This window comes from Telmatherina bonti (assembly GCF_933228915.1).
Source record: "Telmatherina bonti genome assembly, chromosome: 8".
NCBI lineage: Eukaryota > Metazoa > Chordata > Actinopteri > Atheriniformes > Telmatherinidae > Telmatherina > Telmatherina bonti.
Window position 1 is genome coordinate 5,943,854 of NC_136626.1, and position 20,811 is coordinate 5,964,664.

General features: G+C 46.4%; 2 protein-coding genes across 2 annotated transcripts; both read left to right on the plus strand.

Annotated features, from left to right (window-relative positions):
• Positions 1-2,425: 2,425 nt before the first annotated feature.
• Positions 2,426-6,637, plus strand: LOC306759656 (interferon-induced protein with tetratricopeptide repeats 1-like). Its single transcript, XM_079245356.1, has 2 exons — positions 2,426-2,486; positions 4,031-6,637. The coding sequence occupies exons 1-2, from the start codon at positions 2,482-2,484 to the stop codon at positions 5,331-5,333; spliced, it is 1,308 nt and encodes a 435-aa protein (XP_079101482.1). The 5' UTR covers positions 2,426-2,481; the 3' UTR covers positions 5,334-6,637.
• Positions 6,638-14,902: 8,265 nt separating this feature from the next.
• LOC306759495 (uncharacterized protein) lies at positions 14,903-18,246 on the plus strand (the record flags this gene model as incomplete). Its single annotated transcript, XM_079245164.1, is given in 5 exon segments — positions 14,903-15,084; positions 15,375-16,479; positions 16,562-16,741; positions 17,454-18,038; positions 18,040-18,246. Coding segments are annotated over 5 exon segments (2,259 nt in total).
• Positions 18,247-20,811: the final 2,565 nt, after the last annotated feature.

Consider the following 20,811-nt stretch of genomic DNA (forward strand, 5'->3'; position numbering starts at 1 on the left):
CCGGTTGACAACGTGTTTTAGCTTTAGCCCGCTTACCTCCGTTAGCTGGTTAGCTCCTGTTATCTCCGGGTTAGCTTGGTTAGCTCTTAGTTTCAGAAAGCTCGGAGTTCGCTAGATGTCAATCATCCACCATGACGCTCACAGCCCCCCTCTCAGCTCCACCTTGTATTTTTCGAGTGAAATGACGTGCATGCCCCTGCCAAGATGGCGATGGTAGGAACCGCCCACCGAGCTTCAATTCAGCTCTTCAGAAACCTACGAGTGACGTCATGGAGGCTCCACCCACCTTATTATACAGTCTGTTTACGGGAGTTTACGAATGCGTAATATAGCTATCTAACGACAATAAAAACCAATCCCAAAGAGTGAAAGATAAACACTTTATAATTGTGAACAATATATGGAGTTTAAAACAACTTCTAACTTTTATTCTGCTACATGCTACATGCTATGTGCTCAAAGAAGAGGAAAATTGTTTGCATTTTTATTTTAATGATGATAATCTTTTTTAAACTGTGATGACAGATAATAATAATAATAATAATAATACAATGGTATTTATCAGAGATTAACAAAGGAGACTGTATTTAATAAAGGTGATGAATATGTGTCACGGTTTTGGCAAGCTGCTTGACCCACATGCAACACTCTCAGAGACAAAAAGCTTTTCTGTAAAAAAAAGCCTTTAACTGCAGGGTCTAGGTGAAGAAGTGGTGAAAGATGGCTGAGATCAGAGCAGTTCCTGGAATGGAGTGAAGAGGTTGGCTGGAGGGCAGAAGCTGCAGCTGTAGTCGAGGAAAGAGGAGCTCTGATCCAGTCATGGTTTTCAGGATATTGAAGGTTCCCATCAACAGAGAAAAGATGGATGAGAAGGCCGTGGAGTCACAATGGGAGCCAACCAGAAGTTGATCCAGGAGGGCCAACACTCAGGCACTGAAAAGCTGGCATCAGACTCCTGATGAGCTCCATGAGAAACCTGTTGGAGATCCTGCCCTCCTGCAGGCTGTGCACTTGGTGGACGACAGCTGAAGAGTTTCTCAAAATGAGGACTTGCAGAATCCCAGTACCAAAAAGGCTTGACTTGTTTTATCTTTTCTGTTTTTATAACTTAACTTCAGTTTATTATGAGGTTAGTCAGGTGGTCACACGTGTAAATGTACACATATATGTACATTTAAAATAACGGCTGAATCTGGAAGTTAGTTATTCATGTTAATCTTCATGAGAAATCTGATTTTTTTTTTCACTTCCTTGTACCTGGCATTAAATATTTGGCGATTTTATGGATCCATGTGGATCTGAAAGCTGTAATGAATGTGAAAACTAATGTAAAACTAATCAAAACATGTACATAAAATAAAAATAAAAGTTGAAAAAGGTTTATATAGAAAAATATATCAAATAGAAATGTAATTATATGATACATCTCATATATAAAAATAATAAAGCTTAGTTTATAGAAACATTTTAAATGAACAAAATACTTAATGCATTTATACAAATGTAATAGAAATATTACATTTATATTTAATATAAGTAGACTGTAATAAATATATCAAATAAATAAAATATTTAAATATATTAAATTACTTAAATTTATAAATTACGTGGAGTAGTGCTAAAACTTATCTTATTTTCTTCATAAATGTTATTTTCTAAAATAATATTTTTAAAAAATGAACATCTTAAAATTGTACATTTTTTGGACTGAAAAAATGAGAAAATATGGAGTTTTTCTTGTTTGTAGGCCATCATAGTATTATTTTACTGGTCAGATCCACTGGAGATCAGATTGCAGTAAATTTGGCTTCTGAATGATAATGTATTATGTTCCCCCTGGTATAGGGATTAGTCTAGTTGTTGGCTGATAAATTATTCTGAGGTATAGTGTTGAAGAAAGGTTAAAACTGCTGTAAACTGTTTAAAGGATTAGATTTTTGTTTTAATCCCAGTAAGAGTTTGAATATTCCCTCGTGGTATAATGTTTTATTGTAATTCTGAAATAAACAGCCCAGTCCTTCTTCCGTTTCTTTGCTCAGTTTCCATTTCGTCAGAAACGAAAGCTTAAGTTCGCTTAAGGTTTCGCTTTGCTTGGCCGCGCGAATCTGCGCGCGGGGTTACGGTCTTTAAACAGCCATTTTCTTCCATTTTATGCTTATATATGTTTTATTATTTATTTATATGTGTCTCTCTCTCTCTCTCTCTCTCTCTCTCTCTCTCTCTCTCTATATATATATATATATATATATATATATATATATATATATATATATATATATATATATACACATTTATCTAATTTTCTCCTTTCAACTCGTTCGGACGAGCCTGCTCCCCGTGAAGCGAACTCGCTTCTCCTCTTCCTTCGTGCGTCAAAGCTCCGCCTATAAAAGAGCAGCTGAGCTCAGACAACCGCACAGTGTTGAAGCTGCTGGTTTGAAGAGCTACGAAACAAACATACTTAAAGAAAACGACTGGAAGATGAGGTTAGTAGAATGTTTAATCACAATTTTAATTTATTCCCATTTCATCAACCAGTTTACTTTTTTACTGTTTACTTTTATTCTTTATTTCCTTCCTTTTTCCTTTCAGTTCGTTGATTCATCTTTATATGAGATCTTTAGTGTTGTGGTACATTCCAGGACTGGAGGACATTTTCAGTCCCAACCGTAACATTTCAAGTAATCCATGCTGGTCACTAATATGTACATTGTTTGAGAAAACATGGAATTGTAGTTGTTTGGAAAATATGTTCCAAAATATTATTAAAACTGCCATAAATATCTGACTGAACCCCCAAAATGACATATTTCTCTTTTTCTCTGTGCTTTAGATAACAAGCTTGCTTGACAAATAGGGAAGAATCACTGAAATACATTTTTAATACATCTTCTGTATGATACTTTATAAATGAAACAGTTAATTTGATAATAATAACAGTAATGCCTAAAATGCCAAAAATTGTGTCCTACAACATGCATGCAATGCTGTTCCTGAAACTTATTCAGATGAGCAGAAGAACAATCAAAACAATGCGTCACAATGACTCATGGAGGTTTACGCTGACAGGCAGACCCAGGCTGAGGTTTCTCTTAAATGTTTTAAATATTTAAATATTTTCTCCAGTTTTATTTGCAGCCTTGACTGAGTGTGTCACTGCAACCCTGTTACTCATACTGTAAGGATAAGACAAACTGCTATTTTTCTTTAATTAACATAAATAACTCTGTGTAAACACTAACATTACATTTCACAGCTAGCATATTTTGCTGAATAAAAGCTAACATTAGCACTGATTTTCAACTGTTTCTATAATTTCAACTCTGTCTAATTTTTGTTTAAATAATCTTAAATGGATTTCTAAACTAATTCAGCTTTAACCTGCACTGCTTCAGTTTCAATGATTGTATTCATAATGAACTTGAGAAAATATGCTACTGGAAATTATTTTTAGGCTACTGGAAAATAAATGAGCATACATTTATTGAAAAGCAAACTTTTAAAAGTTCCTTAATTTGATTAAACTCATGTTTTTTTCTGAAATTAAATGTTTTTTTTTTTATAGTGAAGGATTTTTTTTTTACGAATAATCATGGCACACAACAAATGAACTATCCCAAAATTTATACTTTTAATACTTGAGCTGGATGAATACATTTTTTGTTTGTTCATTATAACGTTTTAAAAACTCATAAAATAAAGACTTTTTATACCCAAATTGTCCCCAGTTCTGGAATGCCCCTTATATCTTACCTCTCTCCCTCTTTCTTTTTGTGTCTTCTTGTTGTCTTTTCAGTTCTCTTTATGAGATATAACTTCGGACGCTTTCACAGATTAAGTTTAAGACTGATAATGATCTGTTTGTGTTTCTGACAGAGATCATTGCTTGGTTCCAGGGCCGCTGCTAACTATTTGGGTGCCCAAAGCACAACTGCTTTGTGGTCCCCAGAATGTCAAACTATATTGTGCAGTAGCTATTAGCTTAAAGAAAATCAGGCGTTTGACCTTTGTCTTTTTAAATGGTTTCCAGTGCTGCTCAGAGTCCGTCCAGACTGGAGTCCCTGCAGTGCCACTTCACCTGGAATCTGGACGCCAGCAGGTCCAAACTGATCCGTGTCAGAGACGAACTGGTGGACATCGGTACTGATGAGGGAAACGTCTGGCTGGGTCACATTTACAACCTGCAGGGCTTCATCCATTACCATCTGGGCTTCATGGAAGAGGCCCGGGACTTCTTCAGCAGGGCCACGGAGACCTTCCACCAGCTGGGAGATGCAGATGAGGCTCCCTGCTTGCTGGTGAACTACGGGAACCTGGCATGGCTGCACCACCATCTGGGTGAAGACACCGAGAGCCAAGCTTACCTATCAAAGCTGGACACCCTGATGGAGCAGTCTCCACCTCCAATCCAGGATGAGCTCCACCCAGAGGTCTGTGCTGAGAAGGCCTGGACCCTGATGAAGTTTAACAAAGACAAGAAGCTGCAGGCTGCAGATTACTTCCAGAGAGCCGTCAGGATGAAGCCAGACATGGTGCCATGGCAGACCAGCCGCCTGCTGGCGTTGGTGGGTGCTTATAAACACAACACCGACCAGGATGCTGACATGTTGGAGGAAATGAGAATGGCCCGAGAGGAGGATCCAGACAACCGGTACCTTGCTGCTGTCGACCTGCTGTTGAGAGCCAAGAGAGGAGAGCAAGTCCAAGATGAAGCACATGAGCTGGAAGAAAAGATCTTAATGAATCCTGTCAGCAGCTACAGCGGCATCAAAACACTGATGAGGGTTTACAGGGATCTCGAATGCTACGATGAAGCTGTTGATCTGGCAGAAAAGGCCCTGAAGAAGCATCCAGATGTGCGATACCTGAAGAGATGTGCCGCTCTCTGCTACAGGTGGAGGATAACTTTTTTCAGGGAAAGTCGCCCTGGTCAAAGCATGATCAGCAGAGCCATCAGTCTGCATGAGGAGGTGATCTCTCTTTATCCTCATTCTTGTCTACGGAAGGAGGTTGATCTCGCAAACATGTATGCTAAGTCTGGTCAGGGTCTGATGAGAGCAGAGCAGGTGTATCAGGAGATGATGGAGAGAGATCTGGAACCTGCAGACAAGCAGATGCTCTATAATTCCTACGCAAAATACTTGAACTTTGACAGAAGGGAGTATCAGAAATCAATTAAGTACCACATGAAGGCAGCAGATATTCCTCTTCAGTCCTTTTACCAGGAGAACAGCATCAACACGCTGAAGAAGATCAGAGATCGAGGCAGGGACAGAATGTGCAGAGAGATCCGGGAGTTTCTGGAAAACCTTCCAGGTTCTGAGTCTGTGTGACTTCCTGATAACAGACTGTAAAACTAAAATTTTAGGTTCATATATAGACAAACGTAAATCAGCATCATGGTGAAATTTTGATCCAACATTAACTTGCTTTTAACCCTCTTAGTGCCAAGCCGCAAAATTGCCACAAACACCCATCCACATCTCCAGAATGAGCGCTTAACCCTGTTACCTTTTTCCACCACTAGATGGCAGACATGTCAGACCCTTCACTAAGTCCCGCCAAAACCTCCTGAGTCTTCGTGTCTTCAGACGAGGAGATCACATATCTGGTTGTCTGTACCATAACACTAAATTCTGTTGAACCTTTAGGCTTTGTGGTGTCAGATGAGCTGTTGTTTTTACATTTTAAATTATATCTATATCTACATCATATATAATAAAACACGTATAAACAGAACAAAATGTATAAACGTAAATCATATAAACTGTAATTATTCGTTCCTCCTAACCCCAAATAGCTAGACGACATCTTAAACATGGAAGAGGCTACAACCACCACTGACCAATCATAAGTTAGCAACCGTATGATTGGCCATGGTCTGGCAAGCTTTCTCTTGCCAAAGCGATGCGTGTACGGCGCTGGGGTGAGGGTGATAATGCTGCATTTTTAACCTTCCCAAAAGCCAAAACACAGCTGGACAGATGCTAATTATGGATGAAACAGTGAGGAAGACATCACTTGCGGCTGAATCAATCACAGAAAACAAAAACTATGTTTGTCCCAAGGCAAGGTGCTAACTCCAGCTAGCATATAGCTGTTAGCAACAAGGCTTGTAGAATATTAACTAAAAGTAACTAGCACTTTAACAGTGAGTAAGGAAATTGTTTAGTACTTCAGGCGAAACAAATAAATCAGATAAACACCAGTAAATCAGGCTGTAGCCAAACATTTAGCGACAGGCTAAAACGTAACAGATACGACATCTACAGGGAGTCGAACATTAGAGTTAGCTTAAAATAAAACAATATGTTTACCTGCAATGCAAAAACATTGTTGTTCCTTTATAAGTTTGTTCTGTACATGAACAGTAAAGATGTGGGGGTGGGTCTGCTAAATGAACGGTGAGCCTTCGTCTCCATTCTAACGTCTTCTTCATCAGCGTTGCACCACCGACACACGATGTTATGAATGTATTTCTCACGAGCATCTTGCCGTTCTTTCTGTCCACTTCTCTCTGATTTTTACCAACTATTACTCCAGAAATACCAAAAGATTTATATAGAATACCTTTAACCCAAGTGGCTGAAAAATCTACGTGTTTTCCAGGGAAAATGGAAAAAGAAACCTTGCCAGGCATAGCAACAGTAACCACGGGGGGGCGGGGCTTAGTGAAGGGTCAGTTGATTGACAAAGGGAGGGGACGGTGGGGCGATTATTCAAGCAACATATCGGAACGCTTTTTCACTTCCTCTGCTATCGGCATCTCTGACTCTGGAGGGAATATTTGCCTCATGAGGAGGACGATCGGTCATCTAGCAACAGTAAAAGTGATGCTTCAGTTTGAAATGACGGTGCATCCATCCATAACAACATACCTGAATCTTCTCATGCCAGGTGAGGATTTACTTCACAGAGGTCAGTGATCGAGGCAGCAGGGATGGAAAACGTAGCTCTGAAACATTTGTGGAGGCAGTTGAGGTCCAGATGAAGCTATAAATATCCATGAAGATGCTGCTGGGTGGATTTGAGTATTGAGGAAGTTCATCACAGGAGCATCAGTCAGCTTGATGAGACAAAATGGCTGCCAACACTGTATGAAATTAGATGAATAATTTTTCTGCCATTGTAACCTCTGGTTTATATTCAACATTTTTTCTCATTTACAGTACGCCATAAAAACTTTGGCGCTCAAAGGGTTAAAGCAACTAACCTGTTTAGAACTGAATTTATATATTTGTAGCGTCTTTTTCCTTTTTGCTTCATATAATCACACGGTATTGTAATCTCTGCATGGTGTCTGTTGTACAACACAGATGAAACTAGTTGGAACATACGAAGCTGCTTTAAGCTGAAATAACTGTCGTACATTTCCATAGAACAGCATACATGCATTATCTTCTCCGAGTTACGCAACATGTATGAATGTCTCATGTTAAACGTGAGTTAATTGCTGTTTTTCTGATGATCTGCTGGTTTATGTCTCGTTTTTATCAACTGATATTAAATATTCTGGTTTTGTTGGGCTCATTTTGCTTCTCTTGTGTTCTTTCTTTATCTTTTATTTTTATAGCTTGTTTCTTCCATATTTAGTTCATTTTTTTGTTTTTTTTTTTTTACTTCTTTTTATTTGTTTTTTTTTCCAGCTCTGTTGCATCCAGCATCATGACCTGCAGAACCGTGATCGGTTTGCCAGATTGTGCTGGACAGATTTGCTCAACCAAGGGAGGCATTTCATACATGTGGTTGCCTTTGACCCTTTTTATTAAGATTATATTTATATTCTTACTAATTAGCTCTGATGTATTAATGCTGACCCTGACAAGGGAAATAAAGGGAAAAAAAGAGTGAAACAGAAGGGTTAAAGGGAGGGGTCAAGAGACAACAGGACAGGAATGAGAAGGAAAACAGACTCGACTGCTGTAATCACACCAGTATTCACAATAGTATAAATAATATCAACTCCAGAAGAAAATAGTACATAAAAAATGGGTAAAAAAAAAAAAAAAAAAAGAAAATTAAGAACATCCAGCTGCTGCATCAGATTATAAGAAAAAAAATCATCAACAGTACCTGTGGAGAGACACACATGTCAGAAACAGCCAGCGGAAAGCAGGAGCAGCACGGCAGCGTGCATGCAGGTGTCAACATGTATGTGTAACCCAAGCAGCAACAATACAATACAACTTTATTTATAATGCACTTTAAAAACAACAACATTGACTAAAGTGTCACATTGTGAGGGGCTAAAAAACAAACAAGCAAACAAAAAAAAACCCAGAATAAATAACATAGGACAACTTTAAAAAATTTACAGTCATCTGGAAACAAAAAATAAATAAGCAATCAAATTAAAACAATCGAAATAGATGAAAAAAAAAGTCAACTTATTGTGCAGAAAAAGCCAGCTTAAACAAATGGGTCTTCAGGAAAGATTTAAAAGCAGATACAGTGGAGCCCTGTCTAATATGTAAAGGCAACCTCTGGCGGTTAAAAGTGAAGTCTATGTGGACAAGGGGGGGCTTCATGTCCCCAGGTGGGGGTGTCCTCTGTGAGTGAGGGGGCGGGGGACAATCGGTCTGGGATTCCCCTTCTGCCACCCCTCCTCTTCTCTGTCCTCATGCCCCCCCTTCTGCGTGTGGTGAGTTGGTCCCCTCTTGGGTCGGTGATGACTCTCTGGTTAGAGTCGCCGAAGGCTCTGGTTACGGGGGATGGCTGTCCCCGGCTTGTCCTGGTCCTTGGGAGGCCCTGTGAGGGGGGGCATGCCTAGTGCCGCAGGCGGCTCACCTTCTGGAGGAAAGCTCACTTTCCTCCAGACTTAAATCCCTCGACCCCTCTTCCTCCCCGCTCCCCATCACACACAGGCAGGGTATTGGGAGGTGTGCACGTGGCGCTGGGTGGTGAGAAAGACCATCAAGGTGGTCTTGATCGCTGCACCCAGCCTCGGCTCACCTCCCAGTTTTAATTACACTTAGACACCAAACACCAAAACACTGACGACTCACATGATTAGGGGGGGGGCATGCGGTGTATGGTGGGCGGGGCTGCTTAGGTGGTCCCTCTCCCAACACCGCGTGGCACTGCCCTCAATTTAATCGCAACTAATACACACTTCACAATCATTCATAAGCGGGGGGGAGGCAGGGGCGATAGGGTCCTCTCATGCCCCTATTCTCGGGGCTTTACTTGGGGGGGGTACGGGTGGGGGAAGAGTGCCATCCATTAGACCTAAGTCTAGGCTGGCCTGGCTGTAGGAGGGTTGTCGCTGGCCCTGGGGGGGTGCTGGGTCGGCTGCATCTGTGGGGTGGTGGGGGGGACGCTGGGAGTGATGGGTGGTAGTTATGGGACATGATGGAGGGGGGAGGTGAGGATATGTGGGAGTGGGTGTATGGGGTTACAGATGGATGGTGGGATGACTGGGGGGGGGGATTAGGGTTGGGGATATAGGTGGGTAGGGGTGTGAGGGGTTAGGGATGTGTGCGGATGGGTAGATGTGTGTGTGTGTGTGTGTGTGGAGGGGTATGTTGGTGGGTGGGTTGTTTGTAATGGGGTGGCGGGGTGTGAGCGTGTGTGGGGGCGGGGTGGGTTGGGGTTTGTGTGACTTGGTATGGGTGAGTGAGTAGAGGTGGGGTGGGGGTGTGTATGTGATGGGGGATGTGTGTGGATTGCGGAGGGGTGTGTGGATGGGGGTTGAGAGGGGAGTGCATGTTGGGGGAGGGAGGGTATGCATGTATATGTGTGTGTGGTTTGGTGGTGGGGGGGGTTGCTGTCCTGTACCCGGGAAACGCAGCTGGTGCACTGGGGTGCGACCTGGCTGCCGCTAGGTGATGGTCTGGGGATCCTGGTCCTCTGTCGGTGTGGGCTGTGCCCTCTGCCTGCGGGGGCGGGGGGCTGCTCTCTGGCTCTAGGGGCCCTGGGGCCTGCACTCTGTCTGCCCTGGGTGGCCGGTGCCCGGCGGGGTCAGCCCTTGCCGTCCTGGGCCTGCTGGGGCCTGTTCCCCCTGACTGCGGGGGACTCTGGTTGGGGACCTCCTTCGCCACCTCCTGGGCGGATGCATGGCTGGCTCCGGAGTGGGGGGGGTTGGGGTCTGTGCTTGGGGGTGACTGTCCATTACCCGGGTCTCTGGGTTCTCCTGGCCTGCCTCTAGCCGTGGGTGGGCGGGGTCACATTGGCATGATCACTCTTCTCTGCACACGTTCCACTCTGAATGTTCTGCATGAATGTTCTGCATGAATGTTCTGCATGTGTCACAGTCACCGAGTCATCCAGCAAGTTTATTCATTAGCAGCAGGTAGCTCTCTTTCTGTCTTTCTGATTTAACTTGTTAGTTTCTGGTCCTCCTGACAGTCAGCGGTTCTGTTCTCCACACGGACCATGAATCTAGAGTTGGCTTGTGATGGTGTGTATATATATGTGTGTGCCCCTCCCTGAGCCGTCACCTTATCTTCGTGGAGGGGTTTGTGCGTCCCGAAGATCCTAGCAGCTATGTTGTCGGGGGCTTTATGCCCCTGGTAGGGTCACCCATGGCAAACAGGTGTCTAGGGGAGGGACCAGACCAAGCACGGCTCATAGACCTCTACGATGACGACCAACCTGGGCATGAATGTTCCCTTGCCCGGACGCGGGTTACCGGGACCCCCTTCTGGAGCCAGGCCTGGAGGTGGGGTACGAGAGCGAGCGTCTGGTGGCCGGGCCTTCGCCCTTGGGGCCCGGTCGGGCTCAGCCCGAAAGGGTTACATGGGCCCCACCTCCCGTGGGCTCACCATCTGCGGGAGGAGCCGTACGGGTCGGGTGCAGTGTGAGCTGGGCGGCAGCAAGAGGCGGGGACCCTGGCGGTCCGATCCCCGGCTGCAGAAACTGGCTGTAGGGACTTGGAACGTCACCTCTCTGATGGGGAAGGAGCCTGAGCTTGTGCGCAAGGTTGAGCGGTTCCAGCTAGATATAGTTGGACTCACCTCGACGCATGGCTTGGGCTCTGGAACCAGTACCCTCGAGAGGGGCTGGACTTTCTTCCACTCTGGAGTTGCTCATGGTGGGAGGCGCCGAGCAGTTGTGGGCATTCTCATCAGCCCCCAGCTTGGTGCCTGCACGTTGGGGTTTACCCCGGTGGATGAAAGGGTAGTTTCCCTCCGCCTCCGGGTGGGGGGACGGGTCCTGACTGTTGTCTGTGCTTTTGCGCCGAACAGCAGTTCAGAGTACCCACCCTTTCTGGGGTCCTTGGAGGGAGTGCTGGAGGGTGCTCCTTCTGGGGACTCCATTGTTCTGCTGGGGGACTTCAATGCTCACGTGGGCAATGACAGTGAGACCTGGAGGGGAGTGATTGGGAGGCATGGTCCCCCCCTTCTGAACCCAAATGGTGTTTTGTTATTGGACTTCTGTGCTCGTCATGGATTGTCCATAACAAACACCATGTTCCAACATAAGAGTGTCCATATGTACACCTGGCATCAGGACTCCCTGGGCCGCAGTTCGATGATTGATTTTGTAGTCGTATCGTCGGACCTGCGGCCACATGCCTTGGACACTCGGGTGAAGAGGGGGGCGGAGCTGTCAACTGATCACCACCTGGTGGTGAGTTGGCTCAGGTGATGGGGGAGGAGGCCGGTCAGATCTGGCAGACCCAAACGTGTTGTGAGGGTCTGCTGGGAAAGTCTGGCTGAGTCCCCCGTCAGAGCGAGCTTCAACTCCCACCTTCAGCAGAGCTTCAACCATGTCCCGAGTGAGGCGGGGGACATTGAGTCCGAATGGGCTGTGTTCCGTGCCTCTATTGCTGAAGCGGCTGGCCGGAGCTGTGGCTGTAAGGTCGTTGGTGCCTGTCGTGGCGGTAATCCCAGGACTCGTTGGTGGACACCAACAGTGAGGGATGCCGCCAAGCTGAAGAAGGAGTCCTATCGGGCCTTCTTGGCCTGTAGGACTCTGGAGGCAGCTGATGGGTACCGGCGGGCTAAGCGGCATGCGGCTTCGGGTGTTGCCGAGGCAAAAACTCGGGAATGGGAGGAGTTCGGCGAGGCCGTGGAAAAAGACTTCCGGACGGCTTCGAGGAGATTCTGGTCCACCATCCGGCGGCTCAGGAGGGGGAAGCAGTGCTCCATCAATACTGTGTACAGTGGAGATGGGGTGCTGCCGACCTCAACTCGGGACGTAGTGGGTCGGTGGAAGGAATACTTCGAAGACCTCCTCAATCCTACCAACACGTCTTCCGATGAGGAAGCAGAGCTGGCGGACTCAGGGGTGGACTCTCCTATCTCTGGGGCTGAAGTCGCTGAGGTGGTCAAAAAGCTCCTTGGTGGCAAGGCCCTGGGGGTGGATGAGATCCGCCCGGAGTTCCTTAAGGCTCTGGATGCTGTGGGGCTGTCCTGGCTGACACGCCTCTGCAGCATTGCGTGGACATCAGGGGCAGTACCGCTGGATTGGCAGACTGGGGTGGTGGTCCCCCTTTTTAAGAAGGGGGACCGGAGGGTGTGTTCCAATTACAGGAGAATCACACTCCTCAGCCTCCCTGGTAAGATCTATTCAGGGGTCCTGGAGAGGAGGGTCCGCCGGATAGTCGAATCCCGGATTGAGGAGGAGCAGTGTGGTTTTCGTCCTGGTCGCTGAACAGTGGACCAGCTCTATACCCTCTTTGGGGTCCTGGAGGGGCCATGGGAGTTTGCCCAACCAGTCTACATGTGTTTTGTGGACCTGGAGAAGGCATTCGACCATGTCCCCCGGGGACTCCTGTGGGGGGTACTCCGGGAGTATGGGGTACCGGACCCCCTTGTGCGAGCTGTCTGGTCCTTGTACGACAGGTGTCAGAGCTTGGTCCGCATTGCCGGTAGTAAGTCGGATTCGTTTCCGGTGAGGGTTGGACTCCGCCAAGGCTGCCCTTTATCACCGATTCTGTTCATAACATATATGGACAGAATTTCTAGGCGCAGCCGAGGTGTTGAGGGGATCCGACTTGGTGGCCTCAGGATTGGGTCCCTGCTTTTTGCGGATGACGTGGTCCTGTTGGCTTCATCTGGTCGTGATCTCCAGTTCTCGCTTGAGCGATTCGCGGCCGAGTGTGAAGCGGCTGGGATGAGAATAAGCACCTCCAAATCTGAGACCATGGTCCTAAGCCGGAATAGGGTGGATTGCCCTCTCCGGGTCGGGAGTCAGGTCCTGCCTCAAGTGGAGGAGTTTAAATATCTCGGGGTCTTGTTCACGAGTGAGGGAAGGATGGAGCGCGAGATGGACAGACGGATCAGTGGGGCAGTAATGTGGACTCTGCGCCGGTCTGTCCTGGTGAAGAAGGAGCTGAGCCAGAAGGCGAAGCTCTCGATTTACCAGTCGATCTACGTTCCTACCCTCACCTATGGTCATGAGCTGTGGGTCGTGACCGAAAGAACCAGATCTCGTATACAGGCGGCTGAAATGAGTTTCCTCCGCAGGGTGGCCGGGCTCACCCTTAGAGATAGGGTGAGGAGCTTGGTCATCCGGGAGGGGCTCAGAGTAGAGCCGCTGCTCCTCCGCATCGAGAGGAACCAGTTGAGGTGGCTCGGGCATCTGGTCAGGATGCCTCCTGGACCTCCCTGGTGAGGTGTTCCAGGCACGTCCCTCTGGGAGGAGACCCCGGGGAAGACCCAGGACACGCTGGAGGGATTATATCTCTCGGCTGGCCTGGGAACGCCTCGGGATCCCCCCCGCAGAGTTGGCAAATGTGGCTGGGGAGAGGGAAGTCTGGGCTTCCCTGCTTAGGCTGCTGCCCCCTGCCACCCGACCCCGGATAAGTGGCAGAAGATGGATGGATGGATGGATGGATATATATGTGTGTGTGTGCGAGTGTATATACATATATATGTAGGTGGGTATGTATGTGCACATACGTGTATACATTGATCTCTTTCTTTTGTTTTCTATGTTCTCTTTTCTGTTCTCTTTCAGCCCCTTTTCTATCCTTTCCGGTCAGGTCCAGCAGCATAAACTCTGTAATACAAACTATTATCCAAAACAAATAGGAAAATAAAATAAGAATCAAGAAATACAAGGGGATCATTACATCTATAAAAGTTCCCCTTGGCAAAATAAATTTGCTCAGCAGAACACAGCATCAAGAACATCAGTCTGCTTGCTTAAATGCTGGACAAGACAAAAATAAAATTTAAAAAAAAAAGTGAAGTCTATGCAGAAGTGCATAAAACTGCAGTTCCCCCTTCTTCCACTAGGGGCTGCAAAACAGAGCAAATCCCCATAGACTCCCATGTTAAAAAGACCAACAGCAGAAATAAACATGTTTACAGCAGAAATAAACATGTTTACAGCAGAAATAAACATGTTTTCCAGCTGGTTCGAAAATCCATTTTCGGTTTAATAGGTCAGGTTTACCTTCATGACAACTGTAGGGGGAGTGAATTTTTTTCTAACCCGCCCGTTTAAAAGTAATTTAAACTTTAAATTCTGCATATTCAGGGGCGTGTCCTTTTGATTGACAGGTACCCGATCTCCGGCTTCAAGTCAGAAGAACGTAGAACAACCGCGGTTTTTAGCCGGTTAACAACGTGACTGAGCTTTAGCCCGCTTACCTCAGTTAGCTGGTTAGCGCCTGTTATCTTCAGGTTAGCGCGGTTAGCTCATGGCTACAGAAAGCTCAGAGTTCTCTCGATGTCAATCATCCACCATGACGCTCACAGCCCCCCTCTCAGCTCCACCTCTTTGTCCATATTTGTATTTTCCGGGCGAGACGACACGCATGCTCCTGCCAAGATGGTGATGGTAGGAACTGCCCACCGAGCTTCAATTCAGCTCTTCAGAAACCTACGGTGACGTCACGGAGGCTCCGCCCATCTCTTATATACAGTCTTTGGTGTAAAAATACAACACAGCTGAAATATGTGATCGTGAGGGAGCGGTGCCCACGCCCACTCCAGAAACAGAGGAAGGCATGGAGGGGCCCGACACCGAAGAGTCCAGCAGGCCAACAGAGTCTAGAAGAGCCAAAGCAGGGAAATCCTCATACCCGCCAAGTCCAGAGCAAAGGAAGCTCATAATGAGCCCCATGGGGGCACATCGCAGGAGCATGAAGGCGCTCTCCTCACCGTCCCCCTTCAAGGACAGCCCAGATGGGCCAGAAGAAGACAGACCACACAACAAACCCCTCCAAACACATTCACACACCCACACAGAACAATCATGCACCCACCTGGAAGTCCCACTAACACACGGCCCACCTGGGGCTCCCCACACAATCAGACCCCAGCTGGGCACCAACCTTTAACATCCTTTGTCCTCTGTAATGTGTTCTATGAAGGATTTTGGGTTGAATTTGTATGATCCTTCCTCGTTTGTTCTGAAAGTATCAGCAGATTATATCAACCGTCTGACGGTTAACCTTTGTCTTTTTAAATGGTTTCCAGTGCTGCTCAGAGTCCATCCAGACTGGAGTCCCTGCAGTGCCACTTCACCTGGAATCTGGAGGCCACCAAGTCCAAAATGATCCGTGTCAGAGACGAACTGGTGGACATCGGTACTGATGAGGGAAACGTCTGGCTGGGTCACATTTACAACCTGCAGGGCTTCATCCATTACCATCTGGGCTTCATGGAAGAGGCCCGGGACTTCTTCAGCAGGGCCACGGAGACCTTCCACCAGCTGGGAGATGCAGATGAGGCTCCCTGCTTGCTGGTGAACTACGGGAACCTGGCATGGCTGCACCACCATCTGGGTGAAGACACCGAGAGCCAAGCTTACCTATCAAAGCTGGACACCCTGATGGAGCAGTCTCCACCTCCAATCCAGGATGAGCTCCACCCAGAGGTCTGTGCTGAGAAGGCCTGGACCCTGATGAAGTTTAACAAAGACAAGAAGCTGCAGGCTGCAGATTACTTCCAGAGAGCCGTCAGGATGAAGCCAGACATGGTGCCATGGCAGACCAGCCGCCTGCTGGCGTTGGTGACTCGATTCAAGTACGAAAACACCGACCAGGATGCTGACGTGTTGGAGGAAATGAGAATGGCCCGAGAGGAGGATCCAGACAACCGGTACCTTGCTGCTGTCGACCTGCTGCTGAGAGCCAAGAGAGGAGAGCAAGTCCAAGATGAAGCACATGAGCTGGAAGAAAAGATCTTAATGAATCCTGTCAGCAGCTACAGCGGCATCAAAACACTGATGAGGGTTTACAGGGAGCTTGAATGCTACGATGAAGCTGTTGATCTGGCAGAAAAGGCCCTGAAGAAGAATCCAGATGTGAGGTACCTGAAAAGATGTGCCGCTCTCTGCTATAAATGGAAGATAATTCTTTTTAAGGAAAGTCGCCCTGCTCAAAGCATGATCAGCAGAGCCATCAGTCTGCATGAGGAGGTGATCTCTCTTTACCCTCATTCTTGTCTTCTGAAGGAGGTTGCTCTTGCTAACGTGTATGCTAAGTCTGGTCAGGGCCTGGAGAGAGCAGAGCAGATGTATCAAGAGATGATGGAGAGAGATCTGGAACCTGCAGACAAGCAGATACTCTATAACTGCTACGCAAAATACTTATTCAATGATAGAAGGGAGTATTAGAGGTCGATATCAGCCTCTGGATTGTCCCCTTTTGAGTGCTCTCTAGGGTACCAGCAACCACTGTTTCCTGCCCAGGAGGATGAGGTTTCTGTGCCTTCCATCCAGCTTCACATCCGCCGCTGTCAACGGGTTTGGCGGAACGTTCGGGCTGCGCTTCTCCGAACGGGGGAACGGAACCGGCGCCAAGTCAATCGTCATCGGACTCCTGCGCCCGGTTACACCCCAGGTCAGAAGGTTTGGCTTTCATCCAGGAACATTCCTTTGCGGACCGATGCCAGGAAGCTGACTCCTCGTTACTTGGGCCCCTTTGAGATCCAACGGATCATCAACCCTACTGTGGTTCAACTTAAGCTCCCCAGTTCCATGCGGGTTCATCCCTCCTTCCACGTCTCCCAACTTAAACCGGTTTCTTCCAGTTCCTTTCAACCCCTCGGACATTTTAACGCTGCAAGTTCGATTTTGTCAGACAAACGTGCTGAGATATTACACACATCGCTCTTTTCTTTCTTCTTTGACATCATGATGGTGATTTTATCTTCTCATGTCTGTTCTATGGTGGAACTTTGTGACACTGGTGTTACTGGTCTTGGACCAGATCTGGAGCCATAACCCTAATTCTGCATCATTTGGGCATTTTTGTCCACTAAAGCAACATTTCCTGGAAACCCAGCCGTCATTATGGCTGTTTGAGGTGTGATTGTAGTAAAGACGTATTTCTCAATAATGAACCCAAAACATGACAGAATGTCTAATTATATTTTGTAGCTATTAGGTTAAAAGGAAATCAAGCGCATATGGTTAACCTTTATCTTTTTAAATGGTATCCAGTGCTGCTCAGAGTCCGTCCAGACTGGAGTCCCTGCAGTGCCACTTCACCTGGAACCTGGACACCAGCAGGTCCAAAATGATGGATGAAGCCAGACATGGTGCCATGGCAGACCAGCCGCCTGCTGGCGTTGGTGACTCGATTCAAGTACGAAAACACCGACCAGGATGCTGACATGTTGGAGGAAATGAGAATGGCCCGAGAGGAGGATCCAGACAACCGGTACCTTGCTGCTGTCGACCTGCTGCTGAGAGCCAAGAGAGGAGAGCAAGTCCAAGATGAAGCACATGAGCTGGAAGAAAAGATCTTAATGAATCCTGTCAGCAGCTACAGCGGCATCAAAACACTGATGAGGGTTTACAGGGAGCTCAAATGCTACGATGAAGCCATTGATCTGGCAGAAAAGGCCCTGAAGAAGAATCCAGATGTGAGGTACCTGAAGAGATGTGCCGCTCTCTGCTACAGTTGGAAGATAATTCTTTTAAAGGAAAGTCGCCCTGCTAAAAGCATGATCAGCAGAGCCATCAGTCTGCATGAGGAGGTGATCTCTCTTTATCCTCATTCCTCTCTCATGAAGGAGGTTGATCTCGCAAACATGTATGCTAAGTCTGGTCAGGGCCTGGAGAGAGCAGAGCAGATGTATCAAGAGATGATGGAGAGAGATCTGGAACCTGCAGACAAGCAGATACTCTATAATAAGATACGCAAAATACTTATTCTATGATAGAAGGGAGTATCAGAGGTCGATTGAGTACCACATGAAGGCAGCAGAGATTCCTCATCCATCCTTCTTCCAGCAGAACAGCATCAACATGCTGAAGAAGAAGATAGATCGAGGCAGGGACAGAATGTGCAGAGAGATCCGGGAGTTTCTGGAAAACCTCCCAGGTTCTGAGTCTTTGTGAGTTCCTGATAACTGACAAAAGCATGATTATAAATTAATCCAGATATAGCCTTTTTATGCATTATACACTACTAGTCAAAAGAAACACACTTTTTCCTTTAAATCCAATAGAAAAGTGTGTCCAAACTTTTGACAAGAAGTGTATTTGAAACATTGTAATATCTGCAGTGGTGACAGCCTCTGCTAGTATGAACATTATAACAGGATCTACTTAGAACACACAATGCTGAATTTAAACTTCAATAACTGCATGAAACAAACATTAAACATACGTTACTGTTCGGCATGTCACTCAACATGTATGAAGTCTTTGTGTTAAACGTGAGCTGATAGCTGTTTGTAATGATCTGCTGGGTTATGTCTGGTTTTAATTTGAAAAAAATTCTGTTTTTTTTGGTTCATTTTGCTTTAATTTTCTTCTTCTAGCTTTTGTTTTGCTTTTAGCTTTATGTCTTGTTTCTTGTATATTCAGTTAAGTTTAGTTTTTTATCTTAGTTTGTGTTATTATCTCTAAATGTCCTCGGCTGCCTCAGAAGTTCCCTTCCTGCAGGAGGTGAACCCAGTCAGAGGTGGCATCATGTGGGCTTTTGCAGGGTGCGGGTCCAGCCAGCCCCTGCGATGAAACCTGGACAACAGCTTAAAACACAATAGCTAAACATTAAGTGATGGAAATGAATGTTTGGTGGACTTTCTCTTGTAACAAAGCTTCTTGGTAATAAATCTTCTACTGCTGGAAAGTCTGTCTATTTACCTTTCAAATGGAGGCATATTTATATAGCAGCAGAGTTGAGTATGAGGGCTGACATACCACATACGGGTATGACATATAGACATACATGACAAAACAAATCTTCTCTGCTGATGTAACCAGCCACCAGACCCCTATGGCCCACCAACATTCCCCCCAGCTCCCATGAGGCTGGGCGCTGCAGTTGTGACCTCCATCCAGCCACAAGGAGCCTGCCTGACTCACCCCTAAGGTGTAGCAGTAGCCCAAGGGCCACCAGCCCCACTGCAATACAGCCTGTCGACAACCCGGGCCAGCAAAGCAACTCTCTCTTCTGACCTCCTCCCACTGGCTGGCACTTTGGCAGTTCCCAGGAAACAAGGTGCACTTTGTGTTTGCAGTTAAAACTGAAGAGGTGTAATAAAAAAAAAAAAAAATCCAATAAATGTAATTAAAAGTTCACTCCATTTCACTCAGAGCAACAATAAATTCTATACTAAATTTGGCGGATAATGCTTCACAGTTGAGTAAGTCTTTCTGTCTGTCCATCAAACGTAAGACTGACAAGATACTCTTCTCTAACCAAACATTACAACATAGAGCACACAGCATGAGGGACGTAAACATGAATGATGACGTTACTAATTCAACGACACCAAACAATAACCAGCAGAGGGCACCAGACAAGGCCTTTGTAAAACCAGAGGCTGAATTTGGGGTTACTTGATCACAAATGAGACCACAAGCAAGGCTGGGTCAAGGTCTAGAAGTTCACACAGTGGGTTCTTGTGGTGATTCCTGTTTCCTGGTGGGCATGGTCAGCTTCTGGCAAGTGGAGGAGCACCTGATCGGCATCTGGCAATCAACGTCCCATGTATTTAAGACCAGTCCAGCGTGCTGATCGTTGCTAGATTGTTGATTGCCTTGCAGTAACAGCATGATAGTTTACCCAAGTGTAAATTCTCAGTTTTGTAACCTGCCCAGTATTTCTCCTTGCCAGAGATCCTGCCTGTTTTTCTGCCTGCCAGCCTGCCAACCTGCCTTATCTGCTCTAGGAGATCATCAGAAACCCTGAAAGAACAAATAAATCTGTTTCTGGAATTCTAAAATGTGTCCACTCTTTGGACCCTACCTACGGCTCTAGGAACATGGAATGTCACCTCTCTGGCGGAGAAGGAGCCTGAGCTTGTGCGCAAGGTTGAGCGGTTCTAGCTAGATATAGTCAGACTCACCTCAATGCATGGCTTGGGCTCTGGAACCAGTACCCTCAAGAGGGGCTGGATCTTCTTCCACTGTGGAGTTGCTCATGGTGAGAGGTGCCAAGCACGTTTGGGGATTCTTATTAGCCCATGGCTTGGTTCCTGCATGTTGGGGTTTACCTTGGTGGTTGGAAGGGTCGTTTCCCTCCACCTGCGGGTGGGGGTACGGGTCCTGACTACTGTCAGATGGTGGGGGAAGAAGCCGGTCAGGTCTGGCAGGCACAAACCCTCATGAAAGTCTGCTGGAAACGTCTGGCAGAGTCCCTGTCAGTCCACCTGGACCTTACTCACAGTTTATAACTGACTTCTCAGACCTCTTATCAGACTTAGTGCTGAATACTGATAAAGTTATTGTTCTGGGTGATTTTAACATTCATGTTGATGATGAACATGACAGTTTAACCATTGCCTTTAACTCTATATTAAGTTCAATCGGATTTTCGCAAAATGTCCACAGACCGACTCATTCTCATCATCACGCTCTGGATCTTGTTCTGACATACGGCATCAAAAGTGATCAACTAACAGTTTTTCCTCATAACCCTGTTCTGTCTGATAATTTTTTAAATAACTTTTGAGT